Genomic DNA, 23562 nt, shown 5'->3' on the forward strand with positions numbered 1-23562 from the left:
GTGCCCCATCAAAGAGCAGCCAGGGCCTGCACGTGTCTAGGGAGAAGGGCTGAAGCCGCACCAGCCACAGGGCAGATCCAGTGCCCTGCTCTGCTTAGCAGATTCACCACCTGCACTTTATCAGTGACTGCAGAGCAAGCAGAGTCAGTGCTTTTGCCATTCCACATTGAGCTGCTGAATCAAGGGCCATGTCAGGGGGTGTTGGGGTGGGGAGGTGACATGGCCGGAGCATGCTGCCTTCTGACTGTTCCCAGCTGGCAGATGATGTCTTGGGGCCAATTGCCAGCCAGCATAGCTTGGAACTTCCCCGTGGCTGCTCTAACTTGAACTGCAGCTGGGGCAGGGATAGTACCATACAGAGAATCAACAAGCAGTAACTTGCCCTCTGACAGCACCCTCCCCACTTCCTGTTCTGCGCCTCCCCACAAATGTGCTGGGCAGATCCTGACCCAAGAAAGAATCTGGCTCTTCTTCAGTAACTTATTGAGAGCCCAGGATCCTGAAGGGGATACTACAATCAGGGTGAAAACAGCAAGAACCTTCCAACAGGAGAGGACAAGGGTGTGATGGAAGGTTACAACCTACTACCTGCTGTATCCATGTTATTATTGCACTGTTCTGGATGAAATGTCAGGCTACCCAAATATAGGGGTGGGGTGTCACCCTGGAGCAAGTGTAATCCCTAGTTCTGCTCCAGGTAACAGACATTCTCCTTTAGCTCAAGTGCTAGGGACCTATGCTTTGGAGTTGGAGGAAAAGGCCAAATAACTAGACAGGAACACAGGCAGCCAAGAGGATGGAACAGTTCAGAAGAGACCAAACTAGAGGACTTAGACCCGTAACGGAGCAATGTTAGCTCAGAAGAAAGCAGCCAGACAGCAGTGTGTAGGGTGGACCAACAGAAGGCTATAAACCAGACTGGAGGGCTAAGCATGGATGTCAGGGCGCCATCACCAGATGAACACGGGTTTAGTCCACAGGAAAGCCATTGTCTCGGTAGAGCCAAGTGTAATAGCGAGTAAAAGCATTCCTGGGGGGCTGGTTTCAGAATTCCAGTTCATCTGGGAAAGAACACAGTGCATATGTTACTTTGTAGTACACTGATATCTAAAACCGGGGACTTCTTGTTCTATACAAATTAAAGATTGTACATTTATACCGTACCTGGCTGAGGGTCCTGGGTTCAAGGACGCCTACTGTGAAATGTATCACTGCCAGAGCAGGGCTGTCCCTAGGAGGTGCGGGGCCCAGGACATAGGCGCCGAGTTTCTAATCTGCTGGAGGGGGCTCCCTCCTAGCTCCACCCAGGCCCAGCTCCACCCCTTCCCCCAAGGCCCCATACCCTCCCCACCTCTTCCCGCCCCCACCACTTCTTCCCCGCCCAGTTCCGCCCCCTCCCCTGAGGGCGCTGCACCCTTGCTCCTCTCCCCTCCCCCCCAGCGCCTCCTGACACCACAAGCAAAACATGTGATCAGTGGTAGGCCCTGAGAGGGAGGGGGGAAGCACTGATCAGCGGGGCCCGCTGGTGGGCAGGAGGCACTGAGGGGAGGGAGAGGTTCTCGTAGGGGGGCTCCTCCTCATCCCCCCCACCCACCTGCCAGCCTGCCACTTGCCTCCTCGTTCGCCTCCTGACCCCGCTCGCCCGCCCACCCGCCTTCCGGCTCACCTCCCCGCCTGCCTTCTGCAGGCCCCCCCAGAGAGCAGGGCCCGGGGCAGTCGCCCCAATTCGCCCTACCCTAGGGACGGCTCTGTGCCTTAGTGTCTGTGCAATGAATTTGTTACAACCAATTGGACACTGGCCAACACCTTTTCCAAATCTCTCTCGTTGTGCAGTAAAATTGTGATGTGTGTGTCAAAATAAAAGGTGCTACTGATTGTGTGATTCGGTCTTTTTGTGGGTAATTTCACTCAGAAAAGTCTTCATGATTCTGCCAACACACTTAAAACTGGCCTCATAAACGAAACCTCATCAGAGTCTAGAGGACTCCTAACCACTGTGGTGCTGTGGCAGGCTGAGAGTAGGTGCTTGCTAATTCTACCTTAAACTACTGGTGTCCTAAGAGGGTGAATCGTGCATTAAAAAGCAGTTCTTACGCAGGAAGGAATAAATTATGCCTCTGAAGAGACAGTACCATGCTGGGACAAGAGCAGTGCCAAGCAGCCCTTGATCTATGTTTTTAGGTGTCAACAGTGCTCTTCCCAGTGCTGGCCTCCCAGTGCATTCTGATGTGCAAGGGTCTTGGTTCATTGCTTTAAGCACTGGGCGCCAAATGGTTGCAGCCTCCTATGAGGGTGGGTGCAATACGAGGAGCAGGATCCCCCTGCTCTAACCCACCTCCTCAAAAGCAGCTGCTGGTAAATGCAACACGTAGCCCTAACTCACTACAAAGTTACCCAAGTTTTTGCAGTACTGGTGCTGGTTTCATGCACGCTCTTGCAGTTCTTATGCCAGCAAAGCCTCTGCATGCAGTCACGCGGACAAGGCTCTGTGTGGTTTTACTACGGCTGCTCTGGCTTTCTGCTTGTTTGAATGTCTTTGCTGCTGTATCATTATCATGATTGTTCTGGAGTCACATGCCAGTGGGAGAGAGTTACAAATTGCCATGATTGCATTAATATTATGATACTTCACTGGCTGGGCCTATCCTATGGATGCCATTTGGCTCCTGGGGGGAAGGGGAAAGGGGAGGAAACTCAGCTGTAGTGGCTGGCACTTTGGGAGTGGAATCAAGGATCCACCCATTCCCTGTACTTCTCGGACCACTCCCCACCCATCTGCACACAGGGGAAGTATTAGTTATGAATCTCCTGCTTGCCCCTCCATGGCTGTAGTAGTGCATAAGCCTGGGGAGGCGTGTTTAATTCCTCCGTATGCCCCATGAAGCTACATAGCCTGGGCCATGATCTGGCCCATTTTAGGGGAATTCAGCCTGAGAATAACTATTGTGGACTTGCCCAACTTTGCAAGTGTGGGGGTTCCATGGGCCAAAAGTCAGCCAAAGTGCTGTGAGGCTGACTGCAAATTCTGATTGGTCACAACTGCATAAACTGGAACCAGATTGGCTGCTTTAAGCTATGTCTGATGGGCCAAGTATTGCATATGCCCAAAGTCTTGGCTAGCCAGCAAACAGCACACAGAGGCACCTGATCATTCCCAAACGTGAGCAAATGCAGCTACGCAGCTGCTGAGTTACTTCTGCCAGGTCGGTGGTGTGAGGGAATTACGGCGCAGAGCCCAGACTTTACTTTCAGAAGAATCCAGTTTTAAGCCTTTCTTAAAAAATTTGGACAATTTCCCAATCATTTTTGTTCCACAGCTTTTGCAGAGACTGTTCTGGTTTATTTAAAAATATGGATTGAAATTGTTCATTAAAACTTTCAATTTAAAACTGTTTCAATTTGGAAATGTTTGGTTTGGTTTTTTGTTCTACATTGTTCCCTCATTCCCTCTTATTTGTCCTTTTTCCAACTTGCTACTTGGAAAGGTGGGGAGGGGCAAAGGAATGGAAGAAAAGACAGAAAAAAGGTAAAACAGAAAAACCCAAATCTGAAAAGCCAAAGGAATGGAAGTTTTTCATTTTGGAGTTTTGTTGAAAAAACAGAGCATTGTAAACCAACGAAAACCTTTATTTAAAATATCTGTTTCTGAAAAAAAAGGCCATTTTTCAACTAAAAAAATGTTTCATTCAAAAAATGGCAACTGGCTCTATTAAGCTCCTGTCTCCTCAGCCAAAACCTGGTCCACCCTCCTGTTTTAGGGGCAAGGGAGCATGTGTGCCTGCAGAGTAAGGCTAAGTGTGCAGTACTGGGCAAGCTCACTCCTTACTCACACCCAACACGCTTCCCGCTACTGCTTTTGCTGAAATAGCATATGTTTGTGCTCCTTCCTGAACCGATGCAATGACTTGCAGGGTCCAGATCCACGTGAGGAACTGCACAGGGCTCAAACTATTGAGAATGCCACAGCTATCATTTAGTGACTCAAAAGCTAAGCATTGGGGAAGTGTGTAGGGACCATGTTTTCAGCATAATATAATAATGCATGAAACGGACAGACCCATCTTTAAGGTTCTTTACTAAAGAATTCATGGAGGGGGAGAGGAATGACCCAGCATTACATGAAGGCTGCTGTACGTGTCCACCTTGCCAGACAATGTTCTGCATGTTTGTCTGACTTTTGCATGTCATGCTGAACATTGTGCATGTTCTCTGTGTTTTATAGACCTTCCCACTGAAGGGCCAAATGCCGCTCACCTTCCCCAGGCCTGGCTTCTGTAGAAGGCTGAGGCTGTCCATGCAAAGTGGAATGTGAGCCTTTGTATGTGAAATGCAAAAACCACAACTAATGTGACATTGCAGTTAACATTTCAAATAAACAAGAGCCCAGAAATAAAAATGTGAACATTCCCCCAAATGACATCCCATCACATCCCCAATCTCACAGCAACTCAACCCTACCTAGCTGGGGGCTTTTAAAGGAATCTCATGAATCCTGGCATCAAATTTGTAAATATTTCTTTATTTGAAGTGGCTGTCAGCTCCCATTACTTTCAACAGGAATTTGAACATGGCCTTCTGTCACAATGGCGACCATTTCCTACAGCCTTTGCACGGGGAAGTGAGGCTGACCATAATAAAGGTGCATCAAGGTGTGTGGGGTAATAACTTTTATTGGCCCAATCTCTGTTGGTGAGAGAGGCAAGCTTTTGAGCCCCACAGAGCTCCTCTTCAGGGCTGGGAAAGGTACTCCCAGCGTCATAGCAAAATGCCAGGTAGAAGAGATTGTTTAGCACAAGCAGTTAGCACATATTCTAAGGCATCGTTTTTTGGTTGACGGACCCCTTTTCAAATGCAGTGTTAATCATAGACCCCCAACAGAGAAAGTGATTGACAGAAGTATATGTGTACTTCATATAAACATGTATTGTTAGCTTTAAGAAAAGACATGTAAGAGTACTTACAGATATCAGTGAGATGGGTGTGCCTGCGTCTTACTGCAGAGTCTGTCTATCCTTGGTGTGATGGTTGACAAGCAAACATGTAAATCATTCTCCACTTCCAGGCAGGACCTGAACTTTGTCTTCATAGCTGTAATGGCAGAGAATGATGCTTCACATATATATGTTGTTGGGAAAGGTAGCAACACTTCCATTGCTTCTGTAACTAAAATCGGGTACTCTGTAGCAACTGTTGGCCAAAACTTGGCCAAAAGTGGCAACAAGTCTGTTCCTGAAACTTAATTTTCAGTGTATGGTCACAGGAGAGTTCGAGCAGCTCCTAGTCTGCTTTTCCACTCAAACAGCATAGTATGACATAGTAAGAGTTGAAAACGGATCCCAAACCCAATCATATTCCTTCCAGTTTATATTTTTAAAGTAAACACTGATGTACTCTGCCAAAGTTGAAAGGTGAGCAATGATCCTGTCTCTCACACAGTCAGTTGTCATGCTGCTAGTACCGAGAAAATCTGTCAGTAGCAGAAACACATCAGAGATTCCATTAGTTTGCCAAATCTCTACTTTCTTCTGAAATGCTGCAGTCTTGTCACTCACCTCAAGTATGGTTGTATTGCCCCCTTGCGTGGACGGGTTCAGCGCATTCAACCAGTTAATAATGTCACAATCCATATCAGGTCAGAAAAGTTTGCAGCGATCTTGGGATTGTGCCCAGAAAGCAAATCCAGCAGCTCTTTGTGAAGCTCAAAAACTCTTTCCAACATTCTGCTGCGTGATAGCAAACACCCTTCCGCACGAAACAATAATTTGCCATGTCCTGCACCAATTTCTAAACACAGCTTTGCAAAAACGGCGTGAATTCCAAGGCCAGGACTTTATAAAATTCACAACTGTCACAGCTGCATTTAGCATATCGTGTACTTTGGATTCCATTCTCTTTGATGCAAGGGCCTGGCGATGCAACGTACAGTGAGTTACAATTACCTGTGGGTTTGCGGCTTGTATTCTTTCTACAACACTATTCCTATTGTCTGTCAGAGCAGCAGCACAGTCTCTGCAAACAGCAATGCACTTCTCCCAATTCAGCAATTGAGCTTTAATGAAATCATCCAATAATTTGAATATTTCCTAACCTGTTGTCCGTTCTGGTAACTCCTGACAAAAAAGAAAATCTTCCAAAATGTCCCCCAGCCAAACATGATGAACAAAAACTAATAATTGTGTTGCATTACCAACATCAGCTGTCTCATCAAGCTGAATTGCAAACTATTCACAGGTACATAGTCTTTCAGTTAGCTGTCATTTGACATCATTTGAAACCTCGTCAATTCTCCTACTAACTGTATTGTTAGAAAGTTGGAATGGCCTTAAATTTCTTTGCTGCATCTTCACTTATCATCACGTTGCTCTTTTCTACAGCAGCTGAAAGAATCAGGTCGTCTCCAATGCTATGGGAATTTTTACTCTTTGCAGTCTGAAGTGCTGTTGAGAAAGATGCTTTCAGAGCCTTTTCTGGAACCGATGTTACATTTGTCATTTGAGTTTTCTGTTGATTGTATTCTTTTGAAAAAAGTCTGTGGATTTATCTTTCTATTGAAGGTGCCTTGTTGTGAGCTGTCATTTCAACTTTGCAGGTTTCATTGCTTCGTTTTATAGGATTTGTAAGCATACAACGCATTGCAGTCACCCATCACTAAATTCCATAAAACCAAAATCAGTATGACTTTCGTCAAACTTTCTGTTCTTCGTTTGTTTCTTACTACTTGACTGTGCATTATCCATGGCTTCAGCACAACTAGCAATACTAGTATGAGGACATTTTAAAAACTCAATGTAATTTGCTCACACACTGTAAAAATATATTCCACTTCCACCCGCCAAAGACATCTCAGGCATTTCTGCTTTCGATTTTTTATGTTGATGCTTATGTAATGTATTTTGGCGCTGTTCATGCGCCAGAGAATATGTTGTGTAAACAGCAACAGTAGATCTGCTGCTTTTAATCGTTAGGCAATGCAGACATGAGGTGAGATTTTTAAAACCTTTTTGTAATATTTTGCGGGGCCCCCCCCTGCCCTGTGCAGTCTCTAAGGCCCCCGTGCTGTACATGGACCCCAGCTTGAGAACTGCTGTGCTAAAGGACCATTCAAGGCACAGTGGCCTGCCATCATAGGTCAAAAAGAGGGGGCTAGTGAGTTACAAAATGTTGTAATAATAGAGGTGGACACCAATGCTCATGGTTTTCAATGAGACTGAAGCCAGGCCATAGTCAGGAAAGATGGCTGTCACTGTGTTCTACAGCTTGAGGGCTGGACAGGAAACTATGAGGAGACAGGAATGTGGGGCAAGAAAGGAGGCTGAGGGCGGTGCAGGAGATGTGGGGAATGGGAAGAGCGGAGTGACTAAGGGAGTGCAGGGGGATGTAGGGGCAGGAGGGAGGCTGAGGAAGATGCAGGGCAAAGTGGGGGCAGGAGGGAGGCTGAAGGATGCAGAGGTTGTGGGGAGCAAGAGGGAGGCTGAGGGGGGAGGAGGATGTGGGGGCAGGAGGGAGCCTAAGGCGGTACAGGGGGATGTGCCCAACTCCACCCCCAACTCCACCTCCAAAGAAAGGGTGCCAAAATAGAAGTTCATCCCAAGCATCATTTTCCCTAAGGCCGGCACTAGGACTGAGACAACATTAGAGGGCTTGATTGTTCAGCAGCTGAAGAGCTGCATTAAATCGCAGACCAATCAGAACACTGAGTTCAGCAAAAAAAAGGAATTGATAATTTAACAGCCAGATGCACAGGCAGGAGGGCACTGGGATGGGGGCTTGTGGAGGCTATAGCAACTGCAAAATTTGCCTTAGCCCCTCCGGGAGCTACCCCTCCCAGTGCAAAGGTCAAACATTCTGCAGAAGTAAGGGTGGCATAGTATGGCATTGCTGCCCTTCCTTCTGCAGTTCCGCACTGCTCCAGCTGCCCAGCTTTGAAGGCAGCGCTTGCCACCAGCAGCAGCACAGAAGTAAGGGTGGCAATGGGGCACTAAGTCTGCTGTGAAAAGTGGTAGTGACAAAGTTTCTTTGCCCCCCCTTTCCCCCCGCTTTGATACAAATGTGTTTTAGTCTTAATTTAAAAGCAGCGAGAAAAGGTAAATTAATTTTAAACAATAGGGTTATAAATGTAGCATTTAAAATAGTGTTAAATATTAAAAAATGTGTCAGATCGGGTGAATGGCCAACGGCACACAAAGGCACCCCCTGTGACTCATGGCCAGGCGCCCCTCATTACTGGTTCTTCTCTCCCCTGAACCCGCTGCTGTTCACCGAGTGTCCGGTGTGTGTGCAGCAGCAATCACCAAGGGAAATCTGCACAAGGCAATGCTGGTGGAATCAGCCTACACGCCCAATGGAACACCTACGTGGATAGTGGCAGGGAGAGCCAGGGTAATGCCATGGCGAACAGCTGGTACCCAGCTCTTTGTCATCCTGCACCTGCACAGCCCAAATGAAGTGTATCTGGAGGGATGCACGGTCAAGAGGGCTGGCTAGAAAACAAGGACTCCAGGTGTTTCAATGCTCAGCTTAACTTTTAGGTACCCTACCAGCTAGTAGAATCTGCAGGCCCAAGTTAGACCCCCTGGGCTCCCTGGACAATGCCTGGGGAGAGTTAGGCGCCTAAAAAAGGGAGTCACCGGAACCAGCCCGCTGAGCGGGGAGTGTCCTACACTAGCCCGGAGGAAATGCTGAGGGAGCAGGGCCTCAAATGGAATTAGGTGCCTGGATCCAGGCTGGAGGGCGGCACCTCTCTCCACTCAGCAGTCTCAGCCATGACCCCTGTCTTGGAGTGGGATGCCTAAGCCAGGCCAGCCCTTTCTCAGGTGATGCCCCCCATTGCCCTTACCCAATAGCCCAGCAGTTAGAGTGCTCACATGGGAGAGCCAAGTTCAAATCCCCACTCTGCTGATGTGGAGCAGTGATCTGAACCGCAGTCTCCTCTATGCCAGGAGACGGCCTTAACAACTGAGCTATTGGGCATTCTGGATGGTCAGGGCTGGGGGTTTCAGATGTCCTGGGGAGTTAGGTGCCCAGCTCCCATCCTATACCAATGGGGTTTGGGTGCCTGAAGTCCCTTTGTCTCCTATGAAAAGTCCAGCCTGGATCTTTAAGTGCACCCCCTCCGAGAGCTCCTTCTACTGATGCTGCCCCACTGTGGCTAGGGGAGCAGAACGCACAGACTCTACCCCTGGGTAGTTCACATCGTGGGGGGAGGGGTGGGGTGGGCAGGGTCCTGGACACATGCCCTGCTGTCCCCTGGGCAGGCAGGATGAATCCCAAAACAATATGGTTCTGGTAATATCAATATTTTAACTCAGGATTGGATGTTTTCTGATCGAGCTGCTCTAGGGGTGATTGTGGGGCAGCTCTCTGGCCTGCCTTATGCAAGAGGTCAGGCTAGATGATCACAGTGGTCCCTTCTGGCCTTGGAAGCGATGAATAGCTACATGACGGGTTAAGGTTTTATTCCGATCTGTGGTGGCCCTGGGACCGGCCATCCTCTCCTTTCTCTGAGCAGTGTTTAGTTAGGGTGCCCCTCCCCATGGCCCTGGGACAACAGCCGTGTGCCAATTCGCTTGGCAAAGGGCATGTTGGGTAGCACAGAACCAGGTACATGGGTAGGGTCTGACCTTATGAATCCAGAAATGGACTGACTCAACCAGACTCAACTTGTATCTTTTACAAGACCGCTTGGGCCTGGTTTCCTGAGGTGCTGAGCCCCTGCTGCATCCACTGCCTTTTCTGGGAGTTGTGGGTGCCTGGCCCTTGAATATCTCACCCTAGAGATCGAAACATACAGGGCAGGATGTTCAGAAGTGCTGAGCAACCACAGCTCCATTGACTAGACTGGAGCCAGGACTCCTCAGCACTTCTGAACTCAGGAGCAAGGACTACACTGATGACAGAGATTTGCAGTCTCCTTGGGAATCCTTACTCCTGTCAGAGTTGCCATTTCTCATATTGCATTTCTGCTATAGATGTGTTTTCAATCAAAGAAAATCGAAGGGTCTTAATTCCAGTTAAGAGATGATAGGAGGTGGATTTCTAAGCCCCTCTAGAAGATGAACAGTGGATTAGGTGTATAGAAAAAATGCAATGTCCTTTAAGGGCAACAGATTTTTTTGAGCTTCCATATAAATGCTTGTTAAATGCTTTATGTCCCTAGATATTTATTCTAAAATTGATCCTTAAACTCTATCAGAGATCCCTAAACACAAAATTCAAGGCTGGATTTAATAGTCTATTGTGTTGTCCTCAGAGAAATTTTGAAATGATGGCACCATTTACTAGTGATGCTTTATTATAAATGTCAAATTAGGCCCAGCAGACTATATCATGGGGAAATGGGCAAGTTGCAGGGTTTATCCTCATCCACTACCACAGTTGCTTAAACCAGGCTGTACAGAAGAAAACTGTGTACTGCCATGGATTTCAAATATGACTCCTACACTGGGTTTTTGAAGCCTTTTAAAGTAGTTGTTTGTGAGGTGTAGAATTGTACATGTAATGGAAAAAGAGGAGGAATTTTTGCAGCTTGCCTCTTTTAGTGGAAGCTTTTGCCTTCTGTTTCAGATTGCTGTTAGTAGAGGAAAACAATCAGAAACTGTTTAAAGTTTATGATCATTTAAAACTGTAGTGTATTCACAAGAGGGGAGTAGAGCAGGGAAGATGATCATTTTGTCATTGCGGTAAGGAATATTTTAGCAATGATTTTAGGCTGGCGATGTCTGCAGGGGGTGGGAGGGCCCCGCAGTTGGTTCAGTGGTTCCCAGATCCAAAGCCACATGCCCCGGATTTCCCACTATACCCCAACCCCTCTTGGGGAAGCAGGAGTTAACCCCAGAAATAAAAGCTGCAGTTAACAATAAGAGAACACTTTTATCTGCGCCAAGACAAGCCTCTATCAGTATGGAGGATGATTCAAAGGAGGGTCCCCCCAGCAAAGGTACAATGTGCCCAGCACCTAAATATACTGGTTAATGCTCTCTAAAGCCGCTAAAAACCCCAGCAGCCCCAGTCTCTCAGTCCCAAGTAGGGTATGTCCTCCTACCCCCACAGGTTGCAGTGCTGCATACAGTGCAATCGTGGAGTCCTGAGTCCTGGGCTCTGCTGTGCTGGCTGGCAGTTCATGCTCCCTGGACAGACCAGGACTCTCCAGGGCAGAGGCGGCTTGGCTGCTGCCACGCCCCAGGTTCCGGTTGCATTTGGCTGGCTCCTTCCAGCTACAGCAAACAATGTGCAACCCTGAGCCACAAGTTGCATGGGACACCAAGGGCACTGACTACCCCCCTGCCCCACCCAGGGCAGCAAGGGCACTGAGTACCCACCCTGTCCATACAAGACACTGGGCTCCCACCACACCCAGGCCACCAAGGGCACTATGCACTCACTCTGCCAGGGCCACCACCTGCCCATTCCTCCGTGGACACTAAGGGCTCTCCCTCTCCCTGTAACTGTCCGGCCAAGTGGCTCTGGGATATTGGGTTGGTTCCAGACCGAGCTCCTGTCCTTGTTTGAAGTGACATCGCTCCCTTCCCATGGGACTCAGGTAGCCTACAGCCAACCCATCTCCACTTGGACAAAGCTCCTGGCTGCGCCTGCACAATGACATCCCTCCCTTCCAAGCAGCAGGCAGTCCAAGTAGGATTCCCTCCCTGGCCCTGCTGAGTCACCGCTCAGGATGATGGGACTTTTCTGAGGCACTCTGCTCTGCCCTAGATGGCATGTTCTAGTTTCTCCACTTTTCTTTTCTTTCACAGGGACCCCTATTGTGTTTCCTTTCTAAAGAGCTAAGCTGGGTGTGCCATGTCCATGAGAGCACCCTTCTGTCAGGTATCTCAGCTGTACTAAGCCAGTACAAAAGGTTTGTTTGTTTTAAACTCGGAGATTAGGCCCTGGTCCAGCAAGGCCCCCAAGAATGTGCATAGTCCTGTTGAAATTGAGGGGTATGAAGCACATGCTCAAGTGCTTTGCTGGATCGTGGCTGTGATGCTGGCAGACCAGGTATCAGTTCATGCCAAGGCCCCAGGCCGCACTGAACACTTACAAATGCATAGCTGGAAACCAGTCTTGCTTCCCTGTGTGTTAGCATCATCATAATAGAGATTAGATGTTTTGCTGAAAAGAATGTGTCTAGTGTTTAGGCTTTATATTGATCTCACTTATAACCTCTACAGCCCATGGTGTAAAGTTGTATTGAGTATTTGCATTGTAAACCTCTGTAATCGTGTAACGCACCAAACAGGAAAAGATGCATTGGTTAAGATAAAGTTACAAGATGGACCATTGAAGGCAAATGAGGTATTGTGTAGCCTCAAAGGAGAGAGGCCCCATTGATTGCATCCTAACTCCCTGCAGAAAGGAGAGACCTGCACATGAACTCATCCCATCAATTTGGACTCCGGAGTGGAGAGGATAAAAATCCCTGACAAGGAGAAACTTTTATGCAGTCTGGACTCTGAGGGGCAAAGATTCCTAAACATAAGCAAAGAGATCCCCATGCTACCTGGCATGCTTAGCCCTGAACGACATTCTGAAGTGACAGATTATTACAACTCTGTCACCTTTTGAATCAGAAACTGAAACTCATTTGTGCTTATCTGTTGCCTGCTTTAACCCGTAAATAACTCTCTCCTTTTTTTCCCTAGTTAATAAATTCTTAGTTAGTTTACTATAGCATTGTGTTTGGTGTGAGATTTAAGGGACAAATTGACCTGGGGTAAGTGACGGGTCTTTTAGGACTGGGAGTAACCTGAATATTGTGTGATCTTTGGTGGAACTGACCACTTATCACATAATCCTGCTTGCCTGGGTGGCAGGCTGAACTGCAGAGCCCAAGAGGACTGTCTGTGACTCCATGGTAAGACTGTTACAGTGATCCAAGAGTTCACATTTGTTACTGGGTTGGTGAAATTTATCTATAGAACACACCAGCTTGGGGTCTCTGCCCTACTTTTTGACAGTCTGCCCTGAGGTTGGCACTCAGGGTTGTGAGCCGTTCCAGACAGTATGACAGTGGCCTTAGGAACCTGAGGCTAGATTCTGTCCTGCACTTAATGCACAAGGGAGTGGAAGGGTGGGAAGGTATCAGGCAGCTGTATTTGGCTCCCTGGGTCTGAAACCACAGTTGCTCTGGCCCTGTCTGTCCAGGAGCTGCTCTAACTTACTCAGGGACATAGAACAGCTGAGAATTAGCACAGTAGGGCTGCATTTTGCTCCACCTCCTCCCCTGCCCCCAACACCACCCCTCCTCCCTGGACATGCTGGGCTGGGGGGTTCTAAGATGTGCAGTTACAGCTAGATTCTGGTTCCCTGAACCACTGGTACAGCACAAAGGAGCCAAATCGCAAATGTCTCTGCCTTCCCCCCGCGCATCAGAGTCTTGAGAGACCGAATATAGCTCAGCCAGGGCAGCAGTACTTAATGCTCCCTCCTGCTTCTCAGGGGCCCGAGAGAAAATTATTTGTGGAGCACATCATTCAGTGAGATTTGTCTGTGCAGCCTGGGGAAAGCAGCCTGTGGCAGTCAGCTGTCCCAGTGCCTGGAACAGTTACACTGGTCAGGACTCTGTACTTCCTGTGGCTGAGGAAAAGAAGGAAAGACCTCCCCTTCCTTAGCTGAGTAATAGCAGGGGCTTGCATGAACCTGCCACGATACTGGTGACATGAGTCAGTGCGGCCCCTCCACCACTAGCTTGCCAGTTGCCTCCCCTGCCACTGCATCTGGGAACCATGATGAAGTGCAAGGACACTGCCGAGAAAGAGCCAAGGGTCAGGGCATAAATAGTCAAGGATGACATCACAATGCTGCACCAGGCTGTCCACACTGGCCTCCAGGAACAAAAGTATTTTCCCCCAGCAGGAGCCCTGGTCTCTGAGCAGGGAATGTCACAGGTCCTTGCCCTGCCAGGAATGGGGACAAGGCCAGATCTCGCCTTAGAGGTGATTATTTGACCACAACAGTGGCATATTCGCAATACTCGACTATGCCACAGCCCAGACCCGAGCCGGTATTGCATACCTTGTATAAGTGGAGCCAGAGACCACCAGGAGGTCCATGACAACCCAAGCCAATGAACTAGAACATTCATCTGCAAGGTCTACCAGGACAACAAAGTCCCCCAGGCCAGTCTAACTCTGACACCAGCTGGGATAGGGGCTTGTGGAGCTGCTTGCGGCCAGAATTCCCACAATAGCGTTATGCCAGGACTCACTTGTTATGGTACCCTGCTGAGTCCATTGTTTGCGACAAGGAGGGAGGCTCTGCCTTTTACAGGAGTGAGCAGGAGTGACTTCTTTAGGCATGGGGGAGGACTGCATTTCAGCCAGTCTCCCTTCCATTCAGCTGTCCATCCAAATGCCATCACTGGAGCATTAGTCAGTGTTTATTTGGTATCCCCCACTGCTGCCTGGCTTCTGGATTCCCCAACAAAGGTCTCCATATATTAAGTCATTGAGAAGATGGGAAATGTTGATATGCTGGGTATGATTCTCATAGTGGCTGCTTTTTTGTAAAACTGCTTCTTCCTTGGAGACCAATTGGGGGGAATATGGCACAAAAGAGATAGGTGACTCATGGGTGTAATACTCATGGGCGATGGGTCTTGTACTGACATATCAGCTCTTAGCACAGGCCCGGAGTGGGGAGTGAATATTTGTTTGCTTGTCTTTTTCAGGGCAGCGCAACACTCAGCTCTAAACGTTACTAAAGTGAGAAGGACCAGGAGTGGCCACAATGCTCAGAAAACATCCCCATGTTCTACATCGAGCTCCTCCAGCGATACATCAACCAATGCCTCGCTTTCATCAGAGCCTGTCAGCCAGACCTCCATGGGGCAGAACCCAGCCATGCTGGAAGCTGTTCACATCACTCAATTGGCCCCAAGAGTAGCATCAAGACCCAGAACATTGGAGCAAATGAATCCAAAACTAGCAACATCAGGTTCCAGTCCAACCAATCCAAGGCCAAATACATCATCTCATTCTGCCAGCCTCAGACCTAATCTAACATCCAGCTCAGCCAATCCACAGCAAGACCCAGAATCCCAGGCAGGACTCAATCTGACCTCCTCATATTCCTGTTGTCCTCACACAGCACAAACTCTACAAGCCTCACCATCAGACCACACAGTGATTCCAAGCAGGAAAAGCACAAGGCCTAAAGTGACAGCGAACCCCAGTGATAGCTCGCAATCTGCTGGCTACTCCAATTCTGGGTCCACACCTCCAGGAAGGCGTCTTGAACCGTCTCATGAAGATCCCCTTTGCAAAAGGTATGCATCCGGGTAATGTGTTTAGATCAGACAGGCACTAGGGGTCCCAGCATGGAGGTCACTAATTCATTTGTTTATTCTTTTTTAAAAATAACTGAGTAAGCAGTTAGCGCACAGAGTTATACCAGTGAATGATGTAAACATGGCGTACCAGAGATATTCATGGTCCCTTGTTACACTGACAGTTGGGAGCCAAGCTGTATTTGATTCAATAAGTCAGTTTGTAATCAAGCAGCAGCCAGACCCACAGCTGAGCTATTTTCTATACTGTGCTTGGGATGGCTTCATTACACACAAATGGGTAGAACAGTTCCTGAATGTAGCGCTGGGAAGTTGCACTCACTGTGGGTTGGTATTTTAATTTGGGGTCAAGGCTGCACACCTGTTGGGCTTCCTCCTCCTAAGTGCCGTGAGCAGTTTGTCTGTGAGTATAAATAGTTGCTTATATTGTATTTAAACTGCAAACACTGCAGCGCTCCAATCACTGAAAAGGCCACACTTTACGAGTTATGGATGTTACAGTTTCAGGGTAACTGCACCTGTACCCCCTCTTCATGGTCCACTCCAGGACTGCCCAGTCAGGTCTCAGGCTTCCAGACAGCTCCTGTGTCTGAGCAGGGACCCATGTCCCACTCCCTTCTGACTGGGAGTTGAAAGCTGCTCAGCTCCCTGTCATACACTGAGATATCCCCAGCCAGCCAGGCTGCCTAATGGCCAGCGCCTGTACCGTGCTTTCTCTCCAAGGGCTATGGCCTGTGTGTGCCAGCGGGTACAAGTGACCACATGACTCTACCAAAGGAAGCACATTTTTTATAAGGATATGAGCATCACAGAGAAAACATGCCAAAAACAATACAAGGATTTTAATGCTCACTACACATACCAGGAATCATCCACTATCCACATGGGCAGTCTGGTATGCCAAGGTCTTTCCAATCCTTCCACAACACTTGGGACCACCCTGGGACCAAGGGGCCCATCTATTTAGTGAATCAAGAGGAATGTTGTGAGCTTTTTACACCAAAAGCTTTGGTATAGCTAGTCTCCAGAAAACCCAGTTTGGCCCAGTGAATGCAAGCCACCCCTGGGGGTGATATCTTTGGAGTTTACTCACCTTGGTCACTCCCCACTGTTTTTAGTTCCTGGAGGAGCTATGGTAACCCTCCGCCATGCAGTAGAACACAATCCTATATAAAGTATCACAAATGTAATACAATGGTCCCCAAAGATACTGCATGGAGCTGCCATATCTGTCACATCTGCCCCATAAAGAAGTTGGTATAATGAGGGCACACAAGTGGCATCCTAAGGGAACCCACAGGTTTATTCCCTGGGTGGCATGACTGCCAATACCTTTTATCTTTTCAAATTTCAACAACTCAGATCGTAAACATTCTTCCCCACAGCCCAGTTCCTTTTCTGTGTCCCACCCCCTCAGAGATTGGGGCCTGGGGACCGCTGTGGCCTAACCCCAGCTTCTCTGGGGGGAGAAGGGAGAGTATTAACTCCCCTCTCTCATCCCCACTGTGTTGGCCTTTGGTTCCCTACACACTAAGACAAGGTGAGCAGCAGTTCTTCCCCCAACTCTACCCCACTCAGGGTCCTTTACATTTTCACAGCCCATCAGGAGGCCATAACCTGGAGGAAGAAGTTCCCCCATCTTCCTGGCTGTAGTTACTTCTGTCATCTCGCAAGCACTTTATTTTGGGCATTTCCCACCCTTGGGTAGGTGTCATAGATTTGGCAGTGCTCCACAAGGGCCTCAGCTGGAAACAATGGCATCACTTTGCTCAACATTGCCTCAGGTTCCCTCAGGGCAGAGAGCTATTTCCCTGGTCTGGGCCTCAGGACTCAGAGAATTTACCTTTGGACTCATCACTACCATGGGACAGGTGGCTGTTTCTCTCTCATACACACAATTCCAGGTATCTGGTTACATACGCTGGGCAGTGGTTGCTCTTGATTTCTCAGCCAAGGACATTTAGTGAGCAGCAGCGATAACACAGTCATGCTGCATGTTTTGTGGTGTAACATAGGCCCTGATCCTGCAAATACAGGAGAAACTTTATTCACATCGCTAAAGTTTCTTACATGCTAATTATTTGCAAGATCAGGCTGCTTTAAGGAAGCTGTAGCAAACTTAGCTCCTGATCCAAACCCCACTGAAGTCAATGGGAGGAGTTCTCGTGCATTGTCATGGAGAAATCATTCCCTACGCCATGCTAACTGCAGCACAACTCCTCTCCTAAGCAGTGGCTGTTACCAAGGGCCAGATCTGCCAAAGAGCCAGGACCCGATTTTCAGGTGCTCAGCACCTGCAACTGGAGTCAGGTTATCAAATGCTTAGCTCCCCTCAGAGCCCAGCATGACACTAATGGCCAGATTCTCAAGAACTCGTCACCCAAGATGCACACAACATGCTATGTGCTTCTGAAAATGTGGTTCTTCATGACAAAGCTGCATCTTTCCCCAGAAAAGCAGAAGGCTAAAACACTACCTATCTGTTTGTGCACCATAGCTAAGATAACATTGCTACTGGAATTTTAATCTGGGCATTTCCTGGCTGCAATTTTTAAGTGTGCAATAATCACATTTCATTAATGCAGTTTTCTGACTGTTAATTTCCAAGGAATTTTTGTGAAAGATAAGGAAGTTGGTGAATATTAATATCCACATTTTAATGTCCATGGGGTTTGTTTTTAAATGTATTTTAACTCCTCCCATGCCCATTCTATGCTCCAGCCAGCTCACATTATTTGAAACACACACACACACACACACACACACCAAGTTTTCAGTACAAATCGTTCAGGTATGCAGATATCCAGCCATGAAATAGAAGCTCCCGACCAATGCTCTAAACTCCAGTAGAGCTTTCCTACAGATTTTCCAAAAGGCTTTGTAGATCATACCTGTGAGGTGATCGGGGCTGGGAAAAGTCTCATTCCCAACTCTGCTGTTTCCCAAGTGTGACTGCATAATCTCCTGTCAGTCCCTTTGTATTGGTTTGGCTGCATCTGTACTGGGAAAAAGAAATGTAGAGCCAATTCCTGACCCAGCATTCAGAGGGCAAGGAGCCTGACCCTAGGTGGCCCAGCTGGGTTCTGTGCCCAGTGGGTCTAGCTAGATCCTTTTAGCAGAAGGCCCCTTTGACTGCACTACAGCCACCCAGCCTGCTGGAGGTGGACTATGGCTCCAAACATGGTCGGTAGTGTCGTGATGGGGGAGTGACATCAGTGAGTGGTGGGGTTATCCCAATCTGATTGACAGCTGAGAGACTTCCCACTACCACCATGCCAGCCCGACCATCCTCCAAATTGGTCAGGCCAGCAGAGAGACCCCTACTCAAGAGCAAATGGCAGATACTTCCCTTGGGAGCTGGCCCTTAATTTGTTTAAATGTTAAAAACAAAGAATTTGCAGAATGCAGCCAAATAGTGAAGGCCTTAAAATCACAGCACCGGTCCCTTTCTTTGCACCCCAGGCTTTCAGATTTTCTCCTGTTGCGGCATTCAGGAAATACTTGATGATGCTCTTCCTCCAAGTCGTGCCAGCCTGAGCCCCCTCTCAGCATGTGCAATGCTGTCACAAAGAGGGCAGGACCCCACTGAGCGCTATCAGAAACTTAGCTCAGTGTGTTTGCCCAGAAGTGATTTGGCAGTAACCTTGGTACTTTCCCCCAAACCCAGCAAAGCAGAAGCTCCTTATTAAGGATGATGTCTGGGCCGGGCTATAAAACTCCACCCTTGGGATAAGCACCACTGGAAATTTTTACAATGGGAAAATGTATTTCTTCCCCCACAACTACAGTGAACAAGGAGGGCAGAACTGCCCTGGCCATGCCTCCTCCAGTCTTTGATTTCCACCCCCCAGTGCCATCTGTGCCAGGACTATTTGCCACTTGGGTCTTTGTGCTAATGTGTTAGGCACTGTGTTGGCCCACATACCAAGGATGGAACCAGGGATCTCCAAAGCTATACATGTGAATTGCTGCAGCTTGAGGCAACCCTGCCAGCTGACCGCTTTAACAGACTCACCTCCTCTAGGGATCAAGCACAGAGGACATGTAATGCACACTGCTCAGTGGGCTAGCTTTGCTCTCCAGTTCGAGGTAGCTGATACAAAGGGCCCAGAGGGCGACAATGAGTCTGGCCTATAGTGTGTACATCCATAGCCTGAATGTGCAGTTGGCCTGCTGTAATGACCCAATTCTGGCTACATCCCTGGTCCTTCTGCGTTCTACCCTAGCCACAGCGTGGATTGCCCATAGCTGCATGCAGCTCCTCAGTTAGCAACCACAAGGTGCATGGCTTCAGGCCCTAGCCCCAGCCCCAACATGCAGCTATGCCCGTGTAGGAAACGCCCCCCATGACTGTATTCCCAGCCCCAATATGCATTGTTCCCTCCCACACCCTGTCTGCACTGCCACAGCCCAGACGCGAGCAATCCTCCAAAGTACTGCTAGGGCTGTTGCGGTCATATAGTGCTGGATGCCCTGCCTTCGTGATGGAATGTCCCCTTATGTCAACCACTCCTCCACTCACAAACATACCCTCCCAAGTTCTTTCTACCCCGGCCCCACTTATGCGGTGACCCCCAGATCTTACTGGATAGCTCCCTCAGGACATACCTTTTGGAGGGTCGGAGAGAGTCTCACTAGGACAGTGCCCAAGCCCCACTAATGACAAAATTCAAGCATTTAGCTACAGCTCTGAATGGCCCCAGACTGAGGGTATTTGGGGCTGGCCCCTGTGCAGAGTCCCAAACCCTGTACTGATAATTCCGCCCAGCAGCTAATTTTGAATGAACGCTGACCGTCCTTTGACTACCACCTTGTATCTATTATTAACATCTCTTTCAGCAGGAGATTTGTAACCCTGAAGGAATTCCAAGCCATGGAGAGAGAACTGGACAATGTAAAAGAAGAACTGAAATGCCTGAAGTGGAAGGTGAGACATATTGGTGAGCCTGAGCCGCCTCACCCAGAAGACAGCAAGCGTTACAATGGCTATACCCTGGCTGAGCTCAAGGCAATGGTGCAGTTTGAAAATGACCCTTACAAAGCGGCACACAAAATCCTAACTGCTCTCTTCAGTGATGTGTACTTGCTGCAGCACTCTGTCGCTGAACAGGCCTGCAATTCGAACTCAGCCCCCATGCCCAAGATAGACCCGGAGCTGTACATGGTGTACTGTAACATTCTGAAAAGCCTGTTCCCTGGAATCAGCAGCCAAACCCTGAGAGAAAAGACACAGCATGTGCAGAAAAGAATCCAGAAAGAAGTCCAATAAAACCAAGCAAATCCAGCATCTACAGAGGCCCAGGAACCCTGCATTCTGTACAGATTTCAGAGCACTGAATTGTGACATTGTAGGTTACCTCTATCTGCAAATGCTTGGTGAGCTCTGAGTCTGTCACGCTATCCTCTCCTGAGGAGACAGGCTGGGAAGACTTTCTGTGCAGCTTCACATTTGAAAGAAAATGCCCCCTTAGAACTTCTTTCGACATACTGATGTTCCCTTTGGTTCCAGCAGCAGCAAATGCTGCCAAAATAAGCCAAAGAAGGCACTGTGTGTGAGGGAAAGGGCCTCCTCTCATGGCTCCATGGAACATGGCTCTCATCTGGATCCCAGCACCCAGCTAGTTTCTATTTTCTATAGTGCATCATTCATTAAATGGCATCAATTGTTAGAAAACTGTGCCTCTTTTGTGTCTCAAAATACATCAAACACCAAGTTAACCAGCCAGTGGAGTCTAAAATTGTACTCTTGCCATGGGTTGGGCCGGGGTACCTCAGTGACAATGGTAGCTGTAAGCCCCATAAAAAGATCCCAGCAGATCCAGTGAAAGGTGTGTAGGTCAGCAAGGAACTGGCCATGGCAATTTCACAATTTCAGATGTAACGATCAGCTGTTTGACAGGGCAGTTGATCACCACAGTTAACAACTATGCATTTTCTACCTATCACCACGGCCTTTCTGTGGCCAGCACCTTCCTTAATTGCTGCTGCTTATACCTATCATCCATGACATCTAGTCCACTCATATAGAGACCCATCACCCCTGTATCCAGGTCAAAGATGACTGCAAACGTGTTTGAGGTGCTTTCTGACCCCCGATCACTACCGCCACCGCTGTCTGAGAGCATGAGATTTCAGGGCTAGATGACATTTAGTGTGATGTTCTGCTCCCAATTTACTGGACTCATACCATTCTACTTCCAGGACACCAAATATGTAGGCATGCCCTCCAAAATACATAGCAGGGTGGGGTTGCCATTCATCCCAATTTTCACCGGACAGTCTGTAAACTGAAAGGGCTGTTTCACATGTTGCACTGGCATGGTTTCTGAAGAGAATGTCCCTCTCCAAAGACCCGTTACCATAGCACCCAGGAGACTATGAGCTCTGTTCTCACCTTTTCTACTAATTATTGCTACTATTTCTCGGCACTTCCCAACCCTCATTATTGACCAAGGCCTCATATCCCTATCCTAGGAATCATTCCCCTCAACTTTACAAATCAAGTAACTGAGAAGCTGCAGAAGGTCCCAGCTCTTGCAAAGCTGGGAACAGAATCCATTGCCCAGCTATGGCAGAGCCAACCAAGTTAGTCCGGTTAGTCACCCTGCTTCTCAGAGTCACCCTGCTTTTGCTGTGCTGTACTGTTGATTCGCACTGCTGCACCCATTCAACCACTCTCCCCTCACAGGGACAAGTATCCTGATACCCAGCTTGCCACTGCTATCTTAACATGGCATGTATTAAATGGATTAAAAGCTGGCAAACTGAGGGGTCTGAAAATGTAAATATAGTAGAACAGGTATGTTCTTAGTGGGGGCCTACAGGGATCCGTTCTTGGCCCTATGCTATTTTACATTTCTGTTCATGACCTGGAAGAAAACACAAAATCATCACTGATAAAGTTTTCAGCTGACACAAAAATTTGGGGAGTGGAAAATAATGAAGCGGACACGTCCCTGATACGGAGTGAGCTGGATCGCTTGGTAAGCTGGGTGCAAGCAAACAATATATGTTTTAATAGGGGTAAATGTATCTATCTAGGAACAAAGAATGTAGGCCATACTTACAGGATGGGGAACTCTATCCTGGGAAGCCAGGACTCAGGAAAAGATTTGGGGTCATAGTGGATAATTAGCTGAACATGAGCTTCCGGTGCAATACTGTGGTCAAAAGGGCTAATGCAATCCTTGGACAGGAGGAGCAGAGAGGTTATTTTACCTCTCTATTTGGGACTCATGTGGTAGCTGCTAGAATACTGCATCCAGTTCTGGTGTCCACAATTCAAGAAGACAGGTTTCAGAGTAACAGCCATGTTAGTCTGTATTCGCAAAAAGAAAAGGAGGACTTGTGGCACCTTAGAGACTAACCAATTTATTTGAGCATGAGCTTTCGTGAGCTACAGCTCACTTCATCGGATGCATACTGTGGAAATTGCAGAAGACATTATATACACAGACACCATGAAACAATACCTCCTCCCACCCCACTCTCCTGCTGGTAATAGCTTATCTAAAGTGATCATCAAGTTGGGCCATTTCCAGCACAAATCCAGGTTTTCTCACCCTCCGCCCCCCCACAGACAGACTCACTCTCTTGCTGGTAATAGCCCATCCAAAGTGACCACTCTCTTCACAATGTGTATGATAATCAAGGTGGGCCATTTTCTGCAGGAAATGGCCCACCTTGATTATCATACACATTGTGAAGAGAGTGGTCACTTTGGATGGGCTATTACCAGCAAGAGAGTGAGTCTGTCTGTGGGGGGGCGGAGGGTGAGAAAACCTGGATTTGTGCTGGAAATGGCCCAACTTGATGATCACTTTAGATAAGCTATTACCAGCAGGAGAGTGGGGTGGGAGGAGGTATTGTTTCATGGTGTCTGTGTATATAATGTCTTCTGCAATTTCCACAGTATGCATCCGATGAAGTGAGCTGTAGCTCACGAAAGCTCATGCTCAAATAAATTGGTTAGTCTCTAAGGTGCCACAAGTCCTCCTTTTCTTTTTGCGAATTCAAGAAGAAAGGATTTTGATATATTGGAGAGGGTGCAGAGAAGAGCCACGAGAATGATTAAAGAATTAGAAAACATGCCTTATAGACCCAAGGAGCTCAATTTATTTAGCTTAACAAAAAGAAAGTTAAGGGGTGACTTGATTATAGTCTATAAGTACCCATATGGGGAACAAATATTTAATAATGGGCTCTTCAATCTAGCAGAGAAAGGTCTAACACAATCCAATGGCTGGAAGTTGAAGCTAGATCAATTCAGACTGGAAATA

The 23562-nt window shown here is 47.9% G+C and overlaps 1 protein-coding gene across 8 annotated transcripts in view; it reads left to right on the forward strand.

Annotated features, from left to right (window-relative positions):
- Positions 1-23562, forward strand: part of GSG1L (GSG1 like) — a 141503-nt gene that overhangs the window by 101988 nt on the left and 15953 nt on the right. For 3 of the 8 annotated variants that reach the window (XM_074965600.1, XM_074965604.1, XM_074965602.1), the window contains 2 exons: positions 14666-15262; positions 20123-21091. The exons of 2 other annotated variants lie outside the window; for them this stretch is intronic. In XM_074965600.1, coding sequence (XP_074821701.1) covers positions 14666-15262; positions 20123-20552 — 1027 coding nt within the window. In that variant the 3' untranslated portion in view covers positions 20553-21091. Of the gene's footprint in view, positions 1-14665; positions 15263-20122; positions 21092-23562 lie in introns of those variants that run through there. 3 more of the 8 variants (XM_074965601.1, XM_074965605.1, XM_074965607.1) reach the window with 3 other exon arrangements.

The sequence above is a fragment of the Natator depressus genome, chromosome 10, assembly GCF_965152275.1.
Source record: "Natator depressus isolate rNatDep1 chromosome 10, rNatDep2.hap1, whole genome shotgun sequence".
NCBI lineage: Eukaryota > Metazoa > Chordata > Testudines > Cheloniidae > Natator > Natator depressus.